General features: G+C 40.8%; 1 protein-coding gene across 3 annotated transcripts in view; it reads left to right on the plus strand.

Annotated features, from left to right (window-relative positions):
• The window catches only part of LOC141994192 (H(+)/Cl(-) exchange transporter 5), a 97,826-nt gene that overhangs the window by 69,075 nt on the left and 10,484 nt on the right, over positions 1-18,267 (plus strand). For all 3 annotated transcript variants that reach the window (XM_074964370.1, XM_074964369.1, XM_074964371.1), the window contains 7 exons: positions 5,059-5,210; positions 7,556-7,655; positions 10,325-10,512; positions 11,721-11,843; positions 12,419-12,625; positions 13,948-14,028; positions 15,552-16,094. In XM_074964370.1, the coding sequence (XP_074820471.1) occupies positions 5,059-5,210; positions 7,556-7,655; positions 10,325-10,512; positions 11,721-11,843; positions 12,419-12,625; positions 13,948-14,028; positions 15,552-16,094 (1,394 nt within the window). The remainder of the gene's footprint in view (positions 1-5,058; positions 5,211-7,555; positions 7,656-10,324; positions 10,513-11,720; positions 11,844-12,418; positions 12,626-13,947; positions 14,029-15,551; positions 16,095-18,267) is intronic.

The raw sequence follows: 18,267 nt of genomic DNA on the forward strand, positions 1-18,267 counted from the left end.
AATAATGTAGAAAAGGCAGACGTGTTCAATAAATATTTCTGTTCGGTATTTGGGGAAAAAGCAGATGATTTAGTCTTCTCATATGATGACGATACATTTTTCCATTCCACTAGTATCTCTAGAAGATGTTAAACAAAAGCTACTCAAGTTAAACATTTTAAAATCAGCAGGTCCGGATAACTTGCATCCAAGAGTTTTGAAAGAGTTGGCTGAGAAACTTGTTGGAGCATTAATGCTGATTTTCAATAAGTCTTAGATCACCGGGGAAATTCCAGACGACCGGATGATAGCTAATGTGCCAGTTTTTACAAAGGTTAAATGGGATGACTTGGGTAATTATAGGCCTGTCAGCTTAATATTGATGCTGGGCAAGGTAATGGAGTGGCTGAAACAGGACTCAATAAATAAAAAATTAAAGGAGGGTAATGTAATAGAAATCAACATGAGTTCATGGGAAAATACATCCTGTCAGACTAATTTGTTACCTATTTTTGATGAGATTACAAGTTTGGTTGATAAAGGTAATAGTGTTGATGTAATATGCTTTAAACTTCTGTAAGGCTTTTGACCTGGTACCACATGACATTTTGATAAACTCGAATGATATAAAATTAATATAGCACACACTAAGTGGATTAAAAAATGGCTGGTAGGTCTCAAAATATAACTAAATGATGAATTATCAAGTGGGTGTTTCCCCTTTGGGGTCCAGCAGGGATTGGTTCTTGACCCTACACTATTCAACATTTTTTATCAATGACTTGGAAGAAAACAAAACCATCACTCGTTTGTGGATGACACAAATGTTGTAGGAGTGGTAAATAATGAAGAGGACAGGTCACTGATTCAGCACAACATAGTTCACTTGGTAAACTGGGCACAAGCTAACAATATGCATGTTATAACTGCTAAATGTAAATGTGTACATCTAGGAACAAAGAAAGTAGGCCATACTTACAGGTTGGAGAACTCTGTCCTGGGAAGCAGTGGTGGATAATCTATTGAATATGAACTCCTAATGTGATGCTACGTCCAAAAGAGCTAATGCGATCCTGGGATGCATAAGCAGGGGCATCTCGAGTAGGAGCAGAGAGGTTATTTTACCACTGGATTTGGCACTGGTGCAACTGCTGCTGGAATCCTGTCTGGTTCTGGTGCCCACAGTTCTAGAAGGATGTTGATAAATTGGACAGGGGTCAGAGAAGAGCCACGAGAATGATTAAATGATTAGAAAACATGCCTTAGAATGATACTCAGAGATCTATTTACCATAACAAATAGAAGATTAAGGGGTGACTTTATTACAGTCTATATGAGTACCAACATGTGGAACAAGTATTTAATAGTGGGCTCTTCAATCTAGCAGAGAAAGGCATAACACAATACAATGGCTGGAAGTTGAAGCTAGACAAACTCAGACTGGAAGTGAGGCATATGTTTTAAATGATGAGTGTGCTTACCCATTGGAGTTACTTGCCAAGGGCTGTGGTAGATATTTCACTACCAGCTTTTAAATCCAGATTGGACGTTCTTCTACAAGATCTACTCTAGGAATTATTTTGGGGCAGCTCTCTGGCCTGTGTTATACAGGAGGTCAGACTAGATGATCACAATGGTCCTTTTTGTTTAGAATCTCTGAATTCCTTATATCATAGAGCAGAACACCCTCTTTGGATAGCTCTTTAAGGGAGCTGTATCACAGTAGTGTGCTTGCGCTGGGTGAGCATATCCTAGATTTACCAGCTGCTGAGCCTGTGTTCTGAGGACTGCATGGGATGGCACTTGCTTTGTTACATGCTTCAGAGTTTGGGGGAATTCTGGGTGTTGATGGGCTGCTAAAGAGCAATTTGTATTACGTATTTTTAAGGGATCTTCAGATTCTGTGGTCCAGTGTCTGTTTGGGAGAGTAATTTGTGAAACTGCCTGCTGCTTTACAATACGTTTATATGTGTGGCTGAAATCTGTGCCCTGACTCTCCAAATCTAGAGTGCAGTGAGTGTGTCACCAATCTACTCCCCACATCCCCCCCATACCTGGGCCAAAACACAAAGGGGCAGAGTTGCAGAGAAGTGTAAAGCTGGAGTGCCATCACTGGCATTCAGCACAGCTTTTTAAAAGATCCTTAATGCCCCTGCCTTGCCCATTCCGTCCAGAGTCCGCAGTTTGGACATTCCACTGCATGAGATGCCTCCTTTCAGAAAAGGTGTTGGAATATTCTGCCATACGACCTGTCTGAGAATCTTTGGGTGCGTCTGTAAGTTACAAATCTTGCTGGATGTTCTTGTAAGGACTGTAAAAGAAGATCAAGGGGTCGTAACACCTTAAGGGTACTCTTACAGCCAACAGAGGTGCTCCAGAATGTGTGGTTCATAAAGTAATTTCTGTAAGTCATGGTTTTAAGGTAGTTTCTTTGGAAACAGTTTCTCTCCTATAATAAGTGATCTTCAGAGGGCAGAGGAAAATGCTTTATACTCATTTATGAGCTTAATCTAGCAATCAGTAAAACTAGATCAGCATGTATGAAGTCATCTTATAGGGCTTCTTGATGCCCATCATTCAGCGGCAATCGTTAGCTGGTAACAGTTCTTCCAAGCAACCCTTCCAAGAGCACTTTTTATTGTGCTTTTTGTCTTTAGTTTGGGATTAGATTTTTCATTTCATTCATGATTAAAAGCTAGTAACCAAGGCCTCAGTAAGAATTGGGAAGCCTTGAATTACTTTGTCTGTAGAGAGAACTTATGAGAGGGAATGCCTGTAACATGAAAGCTTCCTTAAAGGAGGCAAAACTGGCTGCAAAACCATTATTCATGGGTGAAACCTCCATTAACTAACTTAATTCTCATTGTAACCTGAGGAGTCCTTGCTGCTAGAACATCTATGGGCTTTAGAAGAAAAATATATATGGAGTAAATATTAAAGGAATCCACTGTTATTGACCAGGATCAAAGGTTTGTGCCTGCATACACAAAGGAATGAAGGCTTGGTCTGATTTACACAGGAAGAATTTGTTCCACATATATTAATCTGTCAAAAAGCTGCTTGATTTCCTTGGATAGGGTTTAAAAGACCTTTGTTTTACTCCCTTCTCCCCCTCCCCGCCCCCGCCCTTTATTCTAGCCCCTTCATATCTTCAAATCATGTGAAAAAGCACTTTAAGAAGCACATTTCAAAGGGGCAGAGAACAAATGTTAGTGATGTGTTTTAAGGCTGTTTTCAGATTAAAGGGGGCTTACATTTTCTCTAAAACAGAATATTAATGCCGCAGTGGATTAATGAACATTTTGCAGGTGGAGAAGAGTTCAATTTTTATCACATAAAAATACGTTTCATACTCATCACAAAGTTATAAGGGACACACTTTTCTCTTGGCTTCATGTTCAGTGGCTTTATTCTTGGGAGAGAACATGGAGAGGCCACTGGACCGAGAGTCAGGAGATCTGGGTTCTGTTCTCATCTCTGTCACCTTGGGAAAATAGTTTTACTTCCCCTCTGTGCCTGTTTTCCTTCCCAAGTTGTCTGCTCTTAGGGGCATGAACTCTTAGTATGTGTGTATACATTGGCTGTTACAACAAGGTCCCAGTCTCAGTTGAGATCTCTTTGCTGTGCTCTAATACAATTAATACACAGCAGTATCTCTTGTTGGTTTTGTTTTTTCTAGCATTATGTTGCTTGCTGTTGTTGTCATTTTCATTATGGGGCTGTTTTTCTTTCCCTACTTGCCTCCTGTTTTTGGCATGCATTTTCTTAAATGCCACTCTGTATAGGTCAGTGATACTGACTGTTGAAGATGTCTAACACCAGGACTCAAAAAATCCAGCTTTCATTTCCTCTCTCCCCACACCCTCCTAAAAAAAAATTCTAGTCTTTACATTTGGGAGTGGGGGAATTCTCTTCCAAATGCAAGCGAAGCATAACCCAGTGCTGCTTCTCCGGGTCAGCTGCTCTAGGCGCTGCTGTTAGCAGACGAGTGCCCTGGAGGAAGGGTGGGGTGAGGTGGGGTTGCAAAGCGCGACGCAGGGATCCATCCACTGGAGCAGAGGGCTCTTAGACTTGCAGGGAGGAGGGATGATATACCATAAATGGATTTATTGCAAGGAAGGGGCTGCACAACACTGATTTGTGTGGGGAGTTGCTATAAATATATCGTGGGGTGAGGGGCAGTTTTAACTTGATTTATTAGGAGTTGCTGCTTTTTGTGATGGGATGCAGCATTAATAGATTTAGTTGTGTTGGGAGGGATTGCTTTATCTGGGAGATCAGGGTTCAGTTGGTTGCAGACCAGGATCTTCCATTCTGACCTGCAGGAGATTGGGCAGGAGACAAAGTGGCTTGGGGCACCCCAGTGTATATCAGCCTGTTGAGGAGCCTTGGGTTAGCAGTTTGTAGGGTGAATTTTTCAAGCCTTTTGACTAATGCTTTTTGTGTGTGTGTGTGTGTGTGTGTGCTTCCTATGCCTCCTGCATCTCTCTAATCTGTCAGAGTAGCTACCAAATGCACGCCTCGCTCAGGACTTGCTCCCAGGGCTGCTCATCCTCTGCTCTGCCAGCTGCAACACTTTCATTTTTGATTTTTTTTTTTTTAAATATTTGCTGTAGTTTTAAATAGGACTAAGTCCCTCTCCACTCTCCCAAGAGAGAAAAGTATAGTTATGAATCCCTGCAGGGGGTACTGTCGGTCATACTCATGAAAGCCAGGGACTAGACAGTAGCTATTGCCAGACATTAATGCCACCCCCCTCCACTCTGTACTGTTCCTTGGTCACCCTTGGACAGACGATTGTAGTTTTGTCACAATACAGGGTGGTTTCATGATGTGAACCTCTGTTCACTATGGTCTGGGATGAGAACATGAGTGTATCTAATGCATGAGTATGTTGCGCCACTTAGTCATTGGTAGACTGACTTGTTTTCTCAACAAATCTGTGTGCTCAAGGAGTGATTGAATAACTACCTGCCTTTACCTAGGACTGCATTCATCACCTCTATTGGCATCCTAAGAAGTGGGGAATATTGGAATTAATGCAGATGCTCATACCTTTCATTCGTTCTGTTTTTTCAGGGTTCTCCTTATATAATGGAGGAGGGATGAATGGCACAAGCCAGATGATGGATTTTCTGGAGGAACCTCTGCCTGGTGTGGGTACCTATGAAGATTTCAATACTATCGACTGGGTGAGAGAGAAGTCCAGAGACCGGGACAGGCACAGAGAGGTAAGTTTGTTTCTTGCTGCTTTGCTTTTCGCTGGTCGTGCAAAGCAGAATTGTCTGCGTATAAACTTTATCTCCTTATCTCTGAATACTTTAATCTGGGGACACTTATAGGAGTATCTGAGGGTGGAGGGGTTGCTCCCAGTGAGTGACCCGAGCACTTTTCCACAGGTGATCTTTTAGTCCAAGGAAACTTAGGTACAAACTTTTACCAGTCATCAAAATGTACCAGCTGCCCTGCATCTCTATGCAAGGATTGTTAGACTCTCTGAATGGAACGTGGGATTGAAGAATTGGGATAAATTTTAGTTGGCTCATCTTTTCCTGAGTTTCTCTGCATCCAGGATATGGGAGGTTTCTGGGAACTGCATTACTATTATTAGGGGATAATATTTGAACTGGGGAAGATAGCGAACACACTATGTACATGGTTTTGTTTGTAAGGAAGAGCAAGATTTCTTTTTGATCACATAATGGCTATTATCAAACAATAAAAACTTAGCATTCATTTTCAGCCTTGAAAACACGTTCTCTGTCGAAGAAGACTAAAGTGAAGTAACTCATGAATTCCTTCCCCAGCGCTTTCTGGCTTTGTGCGGTGAAGGAATTGGATTAGAATGGCAGAGCATGCCTTAAATGGGAAATTAAGCTCACTGCCTCCTGTATCATAAGACATGTGTTGGCAGGCTTTTTATAGGGCAGTGACTGGCCTAAGCATATTAAATGTAACTCTGTTTGCCAAAGTATTCTTTTGAAAGTTACACTGAGCATGACAGTGGCCTCTGTCTTAACAAGTGAGGAGTCCCCAAATCTAAGACTGCCTGTCAGCACAGGAAATGTGCCAATCTTGTGTGATGCCTGGACTATCCCAAAGAGAAACAAGTGCTCAAAGACCCTGTAAATGGCTGTGTAGATGCTACAAGCATGATTCCTCCCACCCCCACAGCTCCTTCATCGCTGTCTATGGTGGGAACTAAACCAAAGGGATTGCATAGAAAAGAAAATGGAAAAAACGGTGATTGGCATGAATAGCCTAGTTGAGAGATGCCCAGACATGCGGCTAATAATGCTACCTCCTCTGTACAAACAAATTCAGACCAGGTCAAACCAAAAATTACTAACTGGCCAAAAAGATCAGTTTGCAACCGTAAAAAGAAACCTACAGCAGATAATTTATCCTTTCCAAAAACTCCCAGCCTCACGAGGTCAGTAGTAGCTATGCTCATAAACAATCTGGCTGTTGCTGCTGAAAGGCAAAATCTAAAGAAACAAGTAATTAAAATCCTTCAGCCAGAAAGATATCTGCTCACCTTATTTATTCCAGTTAAAGGGGATTTGTTGTTTGGCCAATGGGTCTTTTACCCTGGAGGAATAATGGACTGTGTACTGGGACTTGCACCGGAATTGTTAGTGCGCTCAATAGCCCCCGTTTGATCCTCTCATTCAGCCTTCAAGAGCAGTAAGATGAACAAACTTAAAATATTATCAAATGTTAGGTAAATTTTATAGGGCAGAGCCTTAGAAGAAGTTATCAGCTTTGATCTTGAGACTCAGAACTGTGTCTAAGCCTTAAGAGGCCTCCTCGGAACAGTTCAATACCTCTGAACCAAAATGTCTGGCCTAAAAAGCTGTGTTGAAATAACGTTTCCATTAACGGGGATTTACACACACAAACAAACTCAATTCCTGAGATTGTCAAGACCTTGCATATCACAGATCAGAGTCTACCTGAGTGCTCAAAGTAATGCCCAGCCTTTGTCATTCCTCCCATGGTCAAAGGACTAGATTGAACACACTAAGCATTTGCACCTTGCTGAAAAATGTGTATCTATCTAGGAATTCGTATACTAATTGAGGGTGCATGGCATGACAGGTGGACATGAAATGCTCTGAAGGTAGTTCTGTTTCCACAAACTGCTCAGGACAACAGTCCTATTACTAAAAATGCTGGGTTTGAGAGAACTAAAGAATAATATGCAAGTTTGTGTGTTTAAATGGGAAAAGACATTTAAGGTGAGCGTTTGATTTAATCTTTTCTTTGATTTTCCCAGTTTGGGGAAGCTTAATTGTCCTTGAACCATGTTTCTGTACCTACTCTATGTAATGCGTTGCTTGCAATACTGGATGTTTTGATTTTGGAAACCCTGCATTTCCTGGGCACAATCACGTGAATAAAGGATAGAGTGTGAACCTTTACTCTGATTTTTCTGTATTGGTGGGAGACACTCAGACCCTGATGTTACTATTAGTATTTTTTCAGGATTAATTAAAAAGATATGCTTCTAAAATAGACCTGTCTGTGTGTCTGCTAAAGAATGTCTGTCTGCCTTGTTAAACCTTTCCTCCAGATTGCTAGTAAAAGTAAAGAGTCAACGTGGGCCCTGATTCACAGCGTGAGCGATGCCTTTTCTGGTTGGCTGTTGATGCTCTTCATAGGGCTGTTAGCAGGTGAGAGGACAATACAGTTTTAAAAATGAATTCCCAGTCCTGCACTATAGTGTCTGCATTGATTCCTCCTAACCGAAACTCTTGTGTGACCAGAGCCTGTGACTTTCTGGCCCAGAGATGAGTGCTCCCAGTTCTGCTTACATGGTTTTGCAGTGGAATATGAAATTATATTTAAGCACTTACAGCCATAGTGGGGGAGTGTCATGATACAAAAATCAAACAAGCTAGAATCACCCTTACTGGGCATACTAAATCTGCTGTTCCCACTGCAAATAGAAGACTCAGCCTAACAAGGAGAAATCAAAGAGTAACATCTCATCTTCATCAGACCCTGTCGGTCACCAAAGAATGGCTCTGGCCAGCAGCCAAAGGGAGCAAGTTCCAAAGTTTGGGACCCCACACTCTCCTGTCAGTACTGGAGAGGCCAACTCCAGGGACTGACAGCAGGAGATTTTTTGCTCATTTTTAATTGCTGCAATGGGATAAAGGTGAGGGGGAGGGGCTGTCAGGTGGCCAGTTCCCAGACCATTCAGAGAGACAGATTAGCAGATACCTTTAAACTGCATCAGAAAGAACTGGAGCCAGTGGAGCAGTGATAAATCAACAGGAAGCAGCTAAACTCTTACAATAAACAATGCGGATATATTCATATTTACATAGAAAATTTGCCTATTGACACACGGAAATTACACTTTGTTGTGGCCCTTTTTCATTAATGTGCATTGGAAGAGTATTGCTACGTCTAGCATGACCTCTGGAATATACTGTACACAGACTTACTGATATAAATCAGGCTGACTCCATTCATGGTCGCCTTATTAAACAAACATGTGAAGTTTCCTGCAGTGTTGGAAGTTGGGGACAACTCATCTGAAGGCATCTATTCTAAGGATGTTAGGGATCATGGGAATATCACCCCAAAAACATAGACCTTGTTTCCTTACCAACTTTCTCCTACTTCCATTTGGCACATACCTGTAATTTTCTTGGTTTCTAATGGCTATTGGAAATGGCTTCTTTCGAGTCCTACATTGCTCGTGCTCCAGAGTCAATGTTGTTAGTATAACTGTAGATTTAGTGCTTAAGTTCTGTAGAGAGCACAAGACCTTTTTTGTTTAGGCACTCCATAAATGTGATCTCTTACCCCTTCTGCACCTCAAAAATTATCTGTCACACCATATTTATATTGGAAAAACTTACCTGCTAACCAAAATGAATTATGTTCTGATGCCTGGGGTGGGACTTGGTGCAATTTTTTCTGTCAAATGTTGAAATATTGGGGCACTTCTCTCCCACACACATTTAAAAACATCCGTTAGTGAATCTTACCTTTAGCTCTTCAAAGAACAAACATAAATTGTATGTGTGACGGGTTGGATCACAGAAACCCCCTGGAGGTTGCCAGCTGATGTGCCAAGACTACTTCTGCCCCTGCTTTCTCTGCCAGCTTGAGACTCCAGCGCCCTGTCTTACTGAGCCAGACATGCCAGTCTGCTCCAACACAGACCCAGGGTCTGAACCATGGGCCCCAAAGCTGCAGACTTAACTGAAAGCAATTTAAGAAGTGTTCCTGCCTTTAACACTCAGATGCCCAACTCCCAATGGGGTCCAAACTCCAAATAAATCTGTTTTACCCTGTATAAAGCTTATACAGGGTAAACTCATAAATTGTTCACCCTCTAGAACACTGAGAGAGAGATATGCACAGCTGTTCCCCCTCCTCCCCCCCAGGTATCAATACATACTCTGGATTAATTAATAAGTAAAAAGTTATTTTATTAAATACAGAAAGTAGGATTTAAGTGGTTCCAAGTAGTAACAGACAGAACAAAGTGAATTACCAAGCAAAATAAAATAAAACACGCAAATCTAAGCCTAATACAGTAATAAAACTGAATACAGATAAAATCTCACCCTCAGAGATGTTTTAATAAGTTTCACAGACTGGACACCTTTCTAGTCTGAGCACAATCCTTCCCTCGGTACAGCCCTTGTTCCAGCTCAGGTGGTAGCTAGGGGATTTCTCATGATGGCTGCCTCCCTTTGTTCTGTTCCACCCACTTATATATCTTTTGCATGAGGCGGGAATCCTTTGCCCCTCTCTGGGATCCCACACCCTCCTTCTCAATGGAAAAGCACCAAATTAAAGATGGATTCCAGTTCAGGTGACATGATCGCATGTCACTGTAAGACTTCATTACCCACTTGCCAGCACACATGTATACGGGAAGACGTACAAGTGAAACAGCACCATCTACAGACAGTTGTCCTGGTTAATGGGAGCCATCAAGATTCCAAACCACCATTAATGGCCCACACTTTGCATAATTACAGTAGGCCCTCAGAGTTGTATTTTATATTTCTAGTTTCAGATACAAGAGTGATACATTTATACAACTAGGGTGACCACACTCAGTAGATTATAAGCTTTGTAATGATACCTTACAAGAGACCTTTTGCATGAAGCATATTCCAGTTACATTATATTCACACTCATTAGCATATTTTTATAAAATCATATAGAGTGCCTCACAGTATGTAAATACTGCAAGGGTTGTGTTTGTCCCTACGGTGAATGTACCAGAATGCCACAGGAGATGTAACGTTCAGGAGATCCCAGCAGTCTGTGAGAGATCATTCCTAACTTTTTATCTTCATTTTCACGTTAGGTTCTCTAGCTGGTCTGATAGACATCTCTGCTCATTGGATGACAGATTTGAAAGAAGGACTGTGTATGTCAGGCTTCTGGTTTAACCATGAACACTGCTGCTGGAATTCCAATGAGGCAACCTTTGAGGATAGGGATAAGTGCCCAGAGTGGGAGAGCTGGTCGCAGCTTATAATTGGCCATGGAGAGGTGAGATGTAAAAAGAATTGATTCTGTTGCTGGTCTAGTTTTTGCACATTTACTTAGTCACAGGGTTCATTATGGCAGGGCAAGCATACTTCAAGCCTGAAGTGTCCATCAGTCTTAGTACCCAATGCTGGCATCTTTCAGTTGTATGAATAAAAATAACTCCACTACTTTATGTTTAGGCTTAGCAAATTCAATTTTTTAATTTTTTTATAATTTTGACTGATGCTATCAGTGTTTATTTTTAAGCATTTTTTGAAAATTTTCACCGTTGCGTAAAATTGTGGGGTGTGTCAGACAATCTGATGTCAGACAATTATTTCGTGACAGACACAGAGATTCAAAACTTAAAGTTCGCTAATTGTTGAGACGCAAATTTTCAAAATCACATGGCCAAATATATGAAGTAAATATCCTCAGAGCAAACCCTAAGTTCTCAAGTAGTATTTCTCTTTGCCTATCTGTACATTCTGATTATTTATTGATAGAAATATATTTTGTCAGTTTGGTGCAAATAGTGAAATTGATGTTTACCAACATTAACCAATAAAAATCGAATTCTTCCAAGCTTAGTTATGTTTATGTTCTATCCAGTGAGGGCAGCTGAAAGCTTATTACATTGTGTAAAGGTATTAGTGTGCTAACACACATGTGAGTTCTTGGCCTCGCAAAGTGTTCTATGCACAGTTTTTAAATCTTTTTCGGGCAATGCAGAATTTGCTGGTTTTTTGTTTGTTTTTGGTTTTTTTGAGAACAGGATTTAAGAGCTTGTTCTGTGCCAGCGTGTCCAATAAGTAGGACGTTCATATTTGTTCAGATGGTGGTGTATATCTTTATCCTCTAAGTTAAGCCTGTCCTAAAAACCACATGGTCCACTTTATTAGCCAATGTACTCTACGCTCACAAGATATCCCACTTAGGGTGACCAGATGTCCCGATTTTATAGGGACAGTCCCGATTTTTGGGTCTTTTTCTTATATAGGCTCCTATTACCCCCACATCCCCTGTCCTGATTTTTTCACATTTGCTGTCTGATCACCCTAATCCCACTGCTTCTGTATTGGCTTGCCATGTACTACGTGGTCACCGCATAAAACACAAATTCTACATGCTTCCCTCCCTCCCCGTCCATCTCTTTAAGTATTTCATAGACAATGTGATTTTGATTGAGGGTGACAGTCTTAATCAAGCAATTTTTTTCTCCATTTCAGGGGGCATTTGCATACATTCTCAATTACTTCATGTATGTTCTCTGGGCCCTGGTATTCTCTCTCCTTGCAGTGTTGCTGGTCAGGGGATTTGCACCTTATGCTTGTGGCTCAGGAATCCCAGAGGTGAGTCGGTCTGTCACTTTCCTCAAACAAAGCCGTCTGAAATATTTTCCATCATTTGGCTAAAGGTTGTTTCTGGGATTGAGGAGGGATGTAATTGTTCATCAAAAGATGACAATACCATGGAAATTTAAGGAAAATTGCACTTTTAAAAAATGTAGACTAGAAAAGAATCAGAATGGTCTAACTTTTTGCTTCATTTCAAATTGCAGTGTTAAAATATAACTAGTCTCCCATGTCTCCAAGTAGTGACTGCAAAAATATTTTAAAAAACACCTTCCCCATCAGCATGTCATCATAGAAGTTTAAACAAACAGTACTGTTTGTATAGCACTTAGAGAGTATGCTAGCCAGCAGCTTGGCAGAGATTAGCTGGCGTCAGTGAATAAACAGTTAACTTTGTTTACTTTCAGTGAAAATATGAAAGAAATTAACTGTTTAGCAACTATAAAGTGTTTAATAAAACTGTAAAACAAAGTCCTTGACAGCATAGTGGGCCTCTGATAAAATAGAGATCTAGCCAATTAGCAGACCAAGTATTTGAATGAAAGGCTGTAAAACTTTGCTTTGACTTTCAGATCAAAACTATCTTGAGTGGTTTCATCATTAGAAGCTATTTGGGCAAGTGGACCCTGATAATCAAAACTGTTACCTTGGTGTTGGCAGTATCGTCTGGCTTGAGTTTGGGGAAAGAGGGCCCCTTGGTGCATGTAGCTTGCTGTTGTGGAAACATCTTGTGTCACCTTTTCACCAAATACAGGAAAAATGAGGCCAAACGCAGAGAGGTAAAACAAAGATACTGTAACATTGTTTTAAACTGCAGGGGAAGATTTGTGGGCTTCGCACTAGGTGCTGAATGGCTTACTATTATTTCTAGGCCAATTTTTAAAAAATGTAGAATGGTGGTTCTGCAGATCATTGAGTAAAACAATTTATCTTTAGTATATAGTATGCAAACATACCAGTATGAAGGCTACTCTGTGCCTGTGTAATGTGTTGAGTATAATATTGCTGTTTATATATGTATATACACTGTCTGATAGGTAAGGAATCTAGCACCAACTTCTTAAACTTAATCAAATGCAACATTTATTTGGAACAAAAAATATTTGTTTGATTTTCCCCTGTGAAAATATTTCTACCAGGAAATGATACTTTTCCACAATGTACATAGGGTAGGGATTTTGCTGGTTTGTGAGATAAATATTAGCAAGTGATATAAACTTGCTTTGAGCCCAATTTCTGCAGCCCTTGAGTTCTAGTACTTGGACAAGTAGTGCTTTGTGGACTTGGATAGGAGTAAGCACTACTCAGGTTGAGTACAGGCTGAGGAACTGGGCCATCTGACACTCAAATACCATGGAGATGGGTGCATTATAAGAACCTAACTAGTTCAGGAGAGAATTCTAACATCTGAATTGATTTAAAATACGACCAAAGTAAACAGGTGAAATGACCTAAATAAATTGGAGATCTATTCCATAAGTTACTACAAAATGTTATCATAACATCCTATGGCATTTTATGGTAAATCTTGGAAAGTGATGACTGAGATACCTAGTTTCACCTTGTCTGTATAATCATCTGGCAGCCGTAAATACAACACTATTTTAAGACACAATTTAAGTATCATGAATGACTCCACACAGTCTTTTGTTTAGAATTTCACAATTAATTATTTCTAGGAAACTGGATAAAAGGTGTAAGGAATATGGATAGCCATGTGATCGTTGATTGTAGAATTAACAAGAAAATACCTTTTTGTGTTTTATGCTATTGAGATTGTGACTTTTTTGTACTGAACTTTTTTCCAAGACACAGATAGAACATGAAATCTGAGGAAGGAGGTAATTATAAACACATTGATACTACCAAGTTTGGGAATAGAGAGCTGTTTAAATGTTAATGGTAACATTTTGTAGTAAATTATGGAATATATCTCCAGTTTATTTAGGTCATTTCAGCTGTTTACTGTGGTCATATTTTAAATCAATTCAGATGTTAGGTGAGCTATACAATAGAAATCTGAGCTGTACAAAATGTACCTACTTGAACAAAGGAGTAATATAACTATTGTCCGTATCTGACTTCTAACCTCTTGATTTAGGTTTTGTCAGCTGCTGCAGCCGCTGGCGTGTCCGTAGCTTTTGGTGCACCAATTGGAGGGGTATTGTTTAGTCTGGAAGAGGTAATCTGAACTTTGTATTTACTCCTGGCAAGTTATTTTATTGCACACATACTAACTGCTCCTGCTCTTTTACCATACGGCACTTCAATCCCCTCTGTGGCTGTTTTGATGCAGAGGAAGCATACACAGTTAAATATCATTTGGAGTATTTATAAGTGTTAGCTAAGCAACATGAATGCTTGTGTGAGTCAGCTGAATGCTTTGAGTTTTGAAAGGTTTACTTCTGAATTAGTGTCTTTATTTTTGCAGCAGTACTGATAATTCCCCCACACAGCTGTGCCATTGCATGTGACCTGTGACCCCCCAGTTTTCACAGTCTTGTTTCCCAAACTGTCTCGCACTACTCCCCCCACCCCCCCAAAAAACGCTGATGGTGTACCTCAATCCTAATCTATATCCACCTTGATAATCCAGTCTTGGTTCTCTCCAAGGAGACTTCTAATTTAGTTGAGTTTTGGGGGGGCCACAAGGCACACAAATGGAATAGATCATTGCTACCGTTTTAAGAATTTAATGTTATGATTAGCAACCCTCTCATTCCTGTTCTGAGTGGCAAGATCGTGATAGCCACTGTAGCAACTGTCTTACAGCTCAGCTCTGATGCATCATGCCAAACTAATCAGTGATATGTAACCAGGCATTCAGCTCCAGCGGTCAGCAGTTTGTACCACAACATTCTCAAAGTAATATTCACTTACCCTGCGGGGGATGGCTTTCTGTGTAGCCAATGCCCACAAATGACCAGATTGACCACAAAACTTATCTTCCGTGCGACCAATCAAGAATGGAACTCAAGATCAGGCCTGGGTACCTGGTATAAGACATAGGTATTAATCAGTGAGGCCATCTAGATGCCCCTTTCCCCCTTACTAAATAAAAAGCATTGCCACCTTTATATTTTCAAGCCCAGAACCTTATACCATGTTTTGAAAAAAATTCTACATTCTGCCTAGTATTGCTATCGATTGCACCTCTGAAATAACCTTTCATAAACGTGTTCATTGTAAATATGGCTTAGAAATCATCTGACTTAATCCCAAATTGTGGAAGTAGTCTGAAGTCTCCAATGGATAGTATACATAGGGTACACACATGGTGCGCTCAGGGCTACTATGCCATTCATGTGTCACTTCACTATATAAAGGGGTGTTCCTTTTGAATGAAGCAGTAGCTTGACTGTTCCATGGCTTACTACTATTTCAGGGCCAATTTGGTATTTTAAGTAGCCAATTTTTTTAAGTTTTAGAATGCTTGGTGGCTCACTGAGTAAAACAATTTATCTGTAGCGTACGGTATTTAAACACACTAGTATAAAGGCTACTCTATGCATGTGTGTAATATGTTGAGTATAATATTGCTGTTTATATATACAGTACTGTGTGATAGGTAAGGAATCTCGCACCTACCTTCTACATTAGAGTCCTTAACCCTACTTTATGCAAGATGCAAGGGTAGCTCTTACTGGACAGTAATTAATGTCAGTTTACAATAAATGACTGAATCTGCCTTTCCCCCCTTTTTAGGTGAGTTATTATTTTCCCCTCAAGACGCTGTGGAGATCTTTCTTTGCCGCCCTGGTAGCAGCGTTCACCCTGCGCTCCATCAACCCGTTTGGAAACAGCCGTCTGGTTCTGTTTTACGTGGAGTTTCACACACCGTGGCATCTTCTAGAGCTCGTGCCATTCATACTTTTGGGAATCTTTGGTGGTCTTTGGGGATCTTTCTTTATTCGCAGCAACATTGCCTGGTGCAGAAGACGTAAGACAACCAAACTTGGCAAGTATCCTGTGCTGGAAGTGCTTATTGTGACTGCCATCACAGCTGTTCTGGCTTTCCCCAATGAGTATACCCGTATGAGCACCAGTGAGCTGATTTCTGAGCTGTTCAATGACTGTGGGCTCCTGGATTTCTCCAAGCTCTGCGAGTACGTGAATGACTTCAACAGCACCAAAGGGGATAATCTGCCGGACCGAGCCGCTGGCCCAGGAGTCTACACAGCTATGTGGCAGCTGGCTTTGGCCCTTATCCTAAAAGTCTTCATTACCATATTCACTTTTGGCATGAAGGTGAGAATGACAAGTAAAATGGTATGCAGATAGAAAGATTCAAATCCATGTCTTTTGTAAAGAATTGGCAGAAAGTGAAACTCAGTCTTTCTAAATGTTAAGGATCAAGTGTAGTAATTTTCAAATGAGCCTTAATCACTTAATAGCCTACATCCCATGGACTTCCAATGGGACTGACCTCATGCAAAGTGACTAGTATGCTCTTGCAAATTTTACCCCCATTCTAAACTCTTCGAACTGTGCCTAGTTATTGGTAGTTAGCAGTGTTACTGTTAGCCGTGTTTTGCAACACTCCACTGTCACAATTACTGGGCTAAGTGCACCTCTGACCCCTACTGGTTTCTTTGAGTGCACCCCTCTCAGGCTGTGAGCCATCACCTGTCTTTGGAAGGATCATGTGATTCTCTCAAACCAGGCCTCACCTGCAGTCCCCTATGATAATCACAGCAGGCCTGACTTATCTTCAGTGCCTGTGGATCTCTTTCCCCCAGGAGCAAGTGGTAACCAGTACCCAGGCAGCCTTCTCAAAGCAAAGGCATTTCAGAGAAAACAGATCTCAAAAGCAATAACCCAGTGTATATGCATGCCAGCCTTTCCCTGTGGCTTACCGATTCCCTGGATCTGGGGGGAAGGCCTTAATGCCTTCAGACTCCGCTGCAGAATCTTTCCCTGTGCCAGCCTGTCTTCTTGACAGCTGACCCATCTTCTCCTGAAAAGGCTTTCACTGGTTAATATCTTTTTGACCTGTAGTCTCCCAGACTGGCAAAATACTTCACCCTAGAAGTATGCCAGTGTCTTGTAATTGCCCTCAGTGTTTGCTGGGAGGCTGCTTATCTAGATCCATTGGGTTGCTTTCCTACTTGTTTTATCCGTAGCCTCTATTAAGCTTGTAAGTCTTATAACTCAGTGTACAACAACCTCACCGACCAGGCAACATAGTATTCACAGGGCATCTCCATCTCTGCCACACCCACTTCTTGAGATTACTTAAAAATGGAGCAACAAGCACAGTTCTGAATTGTCTTGCTTTCGGAGGCTTAGACTAGAACTTGACAGTGAAGTTGCGTGTATAAAACATAAGGTCTTTATATGCAACTTAATTGCAACTTAATTCTCACATCCTTCCAGCTTCTGCATTTTTTGCAGGCAGAATCAAAGTGCACTCATAAAAATGTAGCCCCTGGGAGTCTTTTTCAGCTTGATTTATTTTAAATGGTCATTTCTTAAGATAGTTATTTTGAAATACCCTCCTTTGGACATGATTTGCTTTGACAGTGGTTGTGAGCCATTTTCATTAAAAAACAAAAACAAAAAAAAAAACTTTTAGTATCCTAGAGTATCAGATGTGAGACCCTTTCATGCTTATTCAGTGGCAACCTTTTGAGCCACTAAGGTTATTTATGCACTTGGAGGCTTCCTCATAAGAAACTGATGGGGGCAGGGGGGAATTTGAGATGCTGGTTGTAGAACTGCAAACTAAGGATTTTTTCCCAGTATTTGAAAAGTGACTGATCATCTAATTCCACTAAAGGCAAACTTATGAATCACTAAATATATGCAAAACTACTTCCCCTTTCATGTTACAGTGAAGTGGTCCATTGCTACAATGGACAGTGCTCAAATGTATGAGAAAAGGATGTGATGCTCCCCAGCTAGTCTGACAGTTTGACTGAAAGCACTTTGTACTTTATAAGCCAAATCATGTCAGAGTAAATTATATGAATATGGCTGTGAGAATTACTAATGGTCCCTGTAAGACCTAATTCTGGGGACCACTGTGACAAGGCTCAGTTTGATTTTTTTCAGTCTGGGGAGAGGGATTTTTCTATTTTTAGCAATGGAATTTTCACTCCATTCGGGTGTTTCACATATATGACCACACACAGCAGTTGACCAGCTGGAAAGGCATAGGGGAACACTAATATATTGCGTGTGTAGCTATTTTGTTATATTCTCATAGGATAATGGCTTATTAGAAACTTATTAAACAGAGCAACAGTAACCAGGTATGTATGGGAACAAATCCTGGGTGTAGGGGGGTACTGTATGTATGCAGGTAAAATCCACCATAGTGTAAGTAAACACCAGTAAAGAAATGAAGACAGGCTCTGGAACACCCTACTCACAATAAGACCTCCTTTTCAATCTGCAATTGTGTTTTGGTGCTGTCACC

This window comes from Natator depressus, chromosome 9 (assembly GCF_965152275.1).
Source record: "Natator depressus isolate rNatDep1 chromosome 9, rNatDep2.hap1, whole genome shotgun sequence".
Taxonomy (NCBI): Eukaryota; Metazoa; Chordata; order Testudines; family Cheloniidae; genus Natator; species Natator depressus.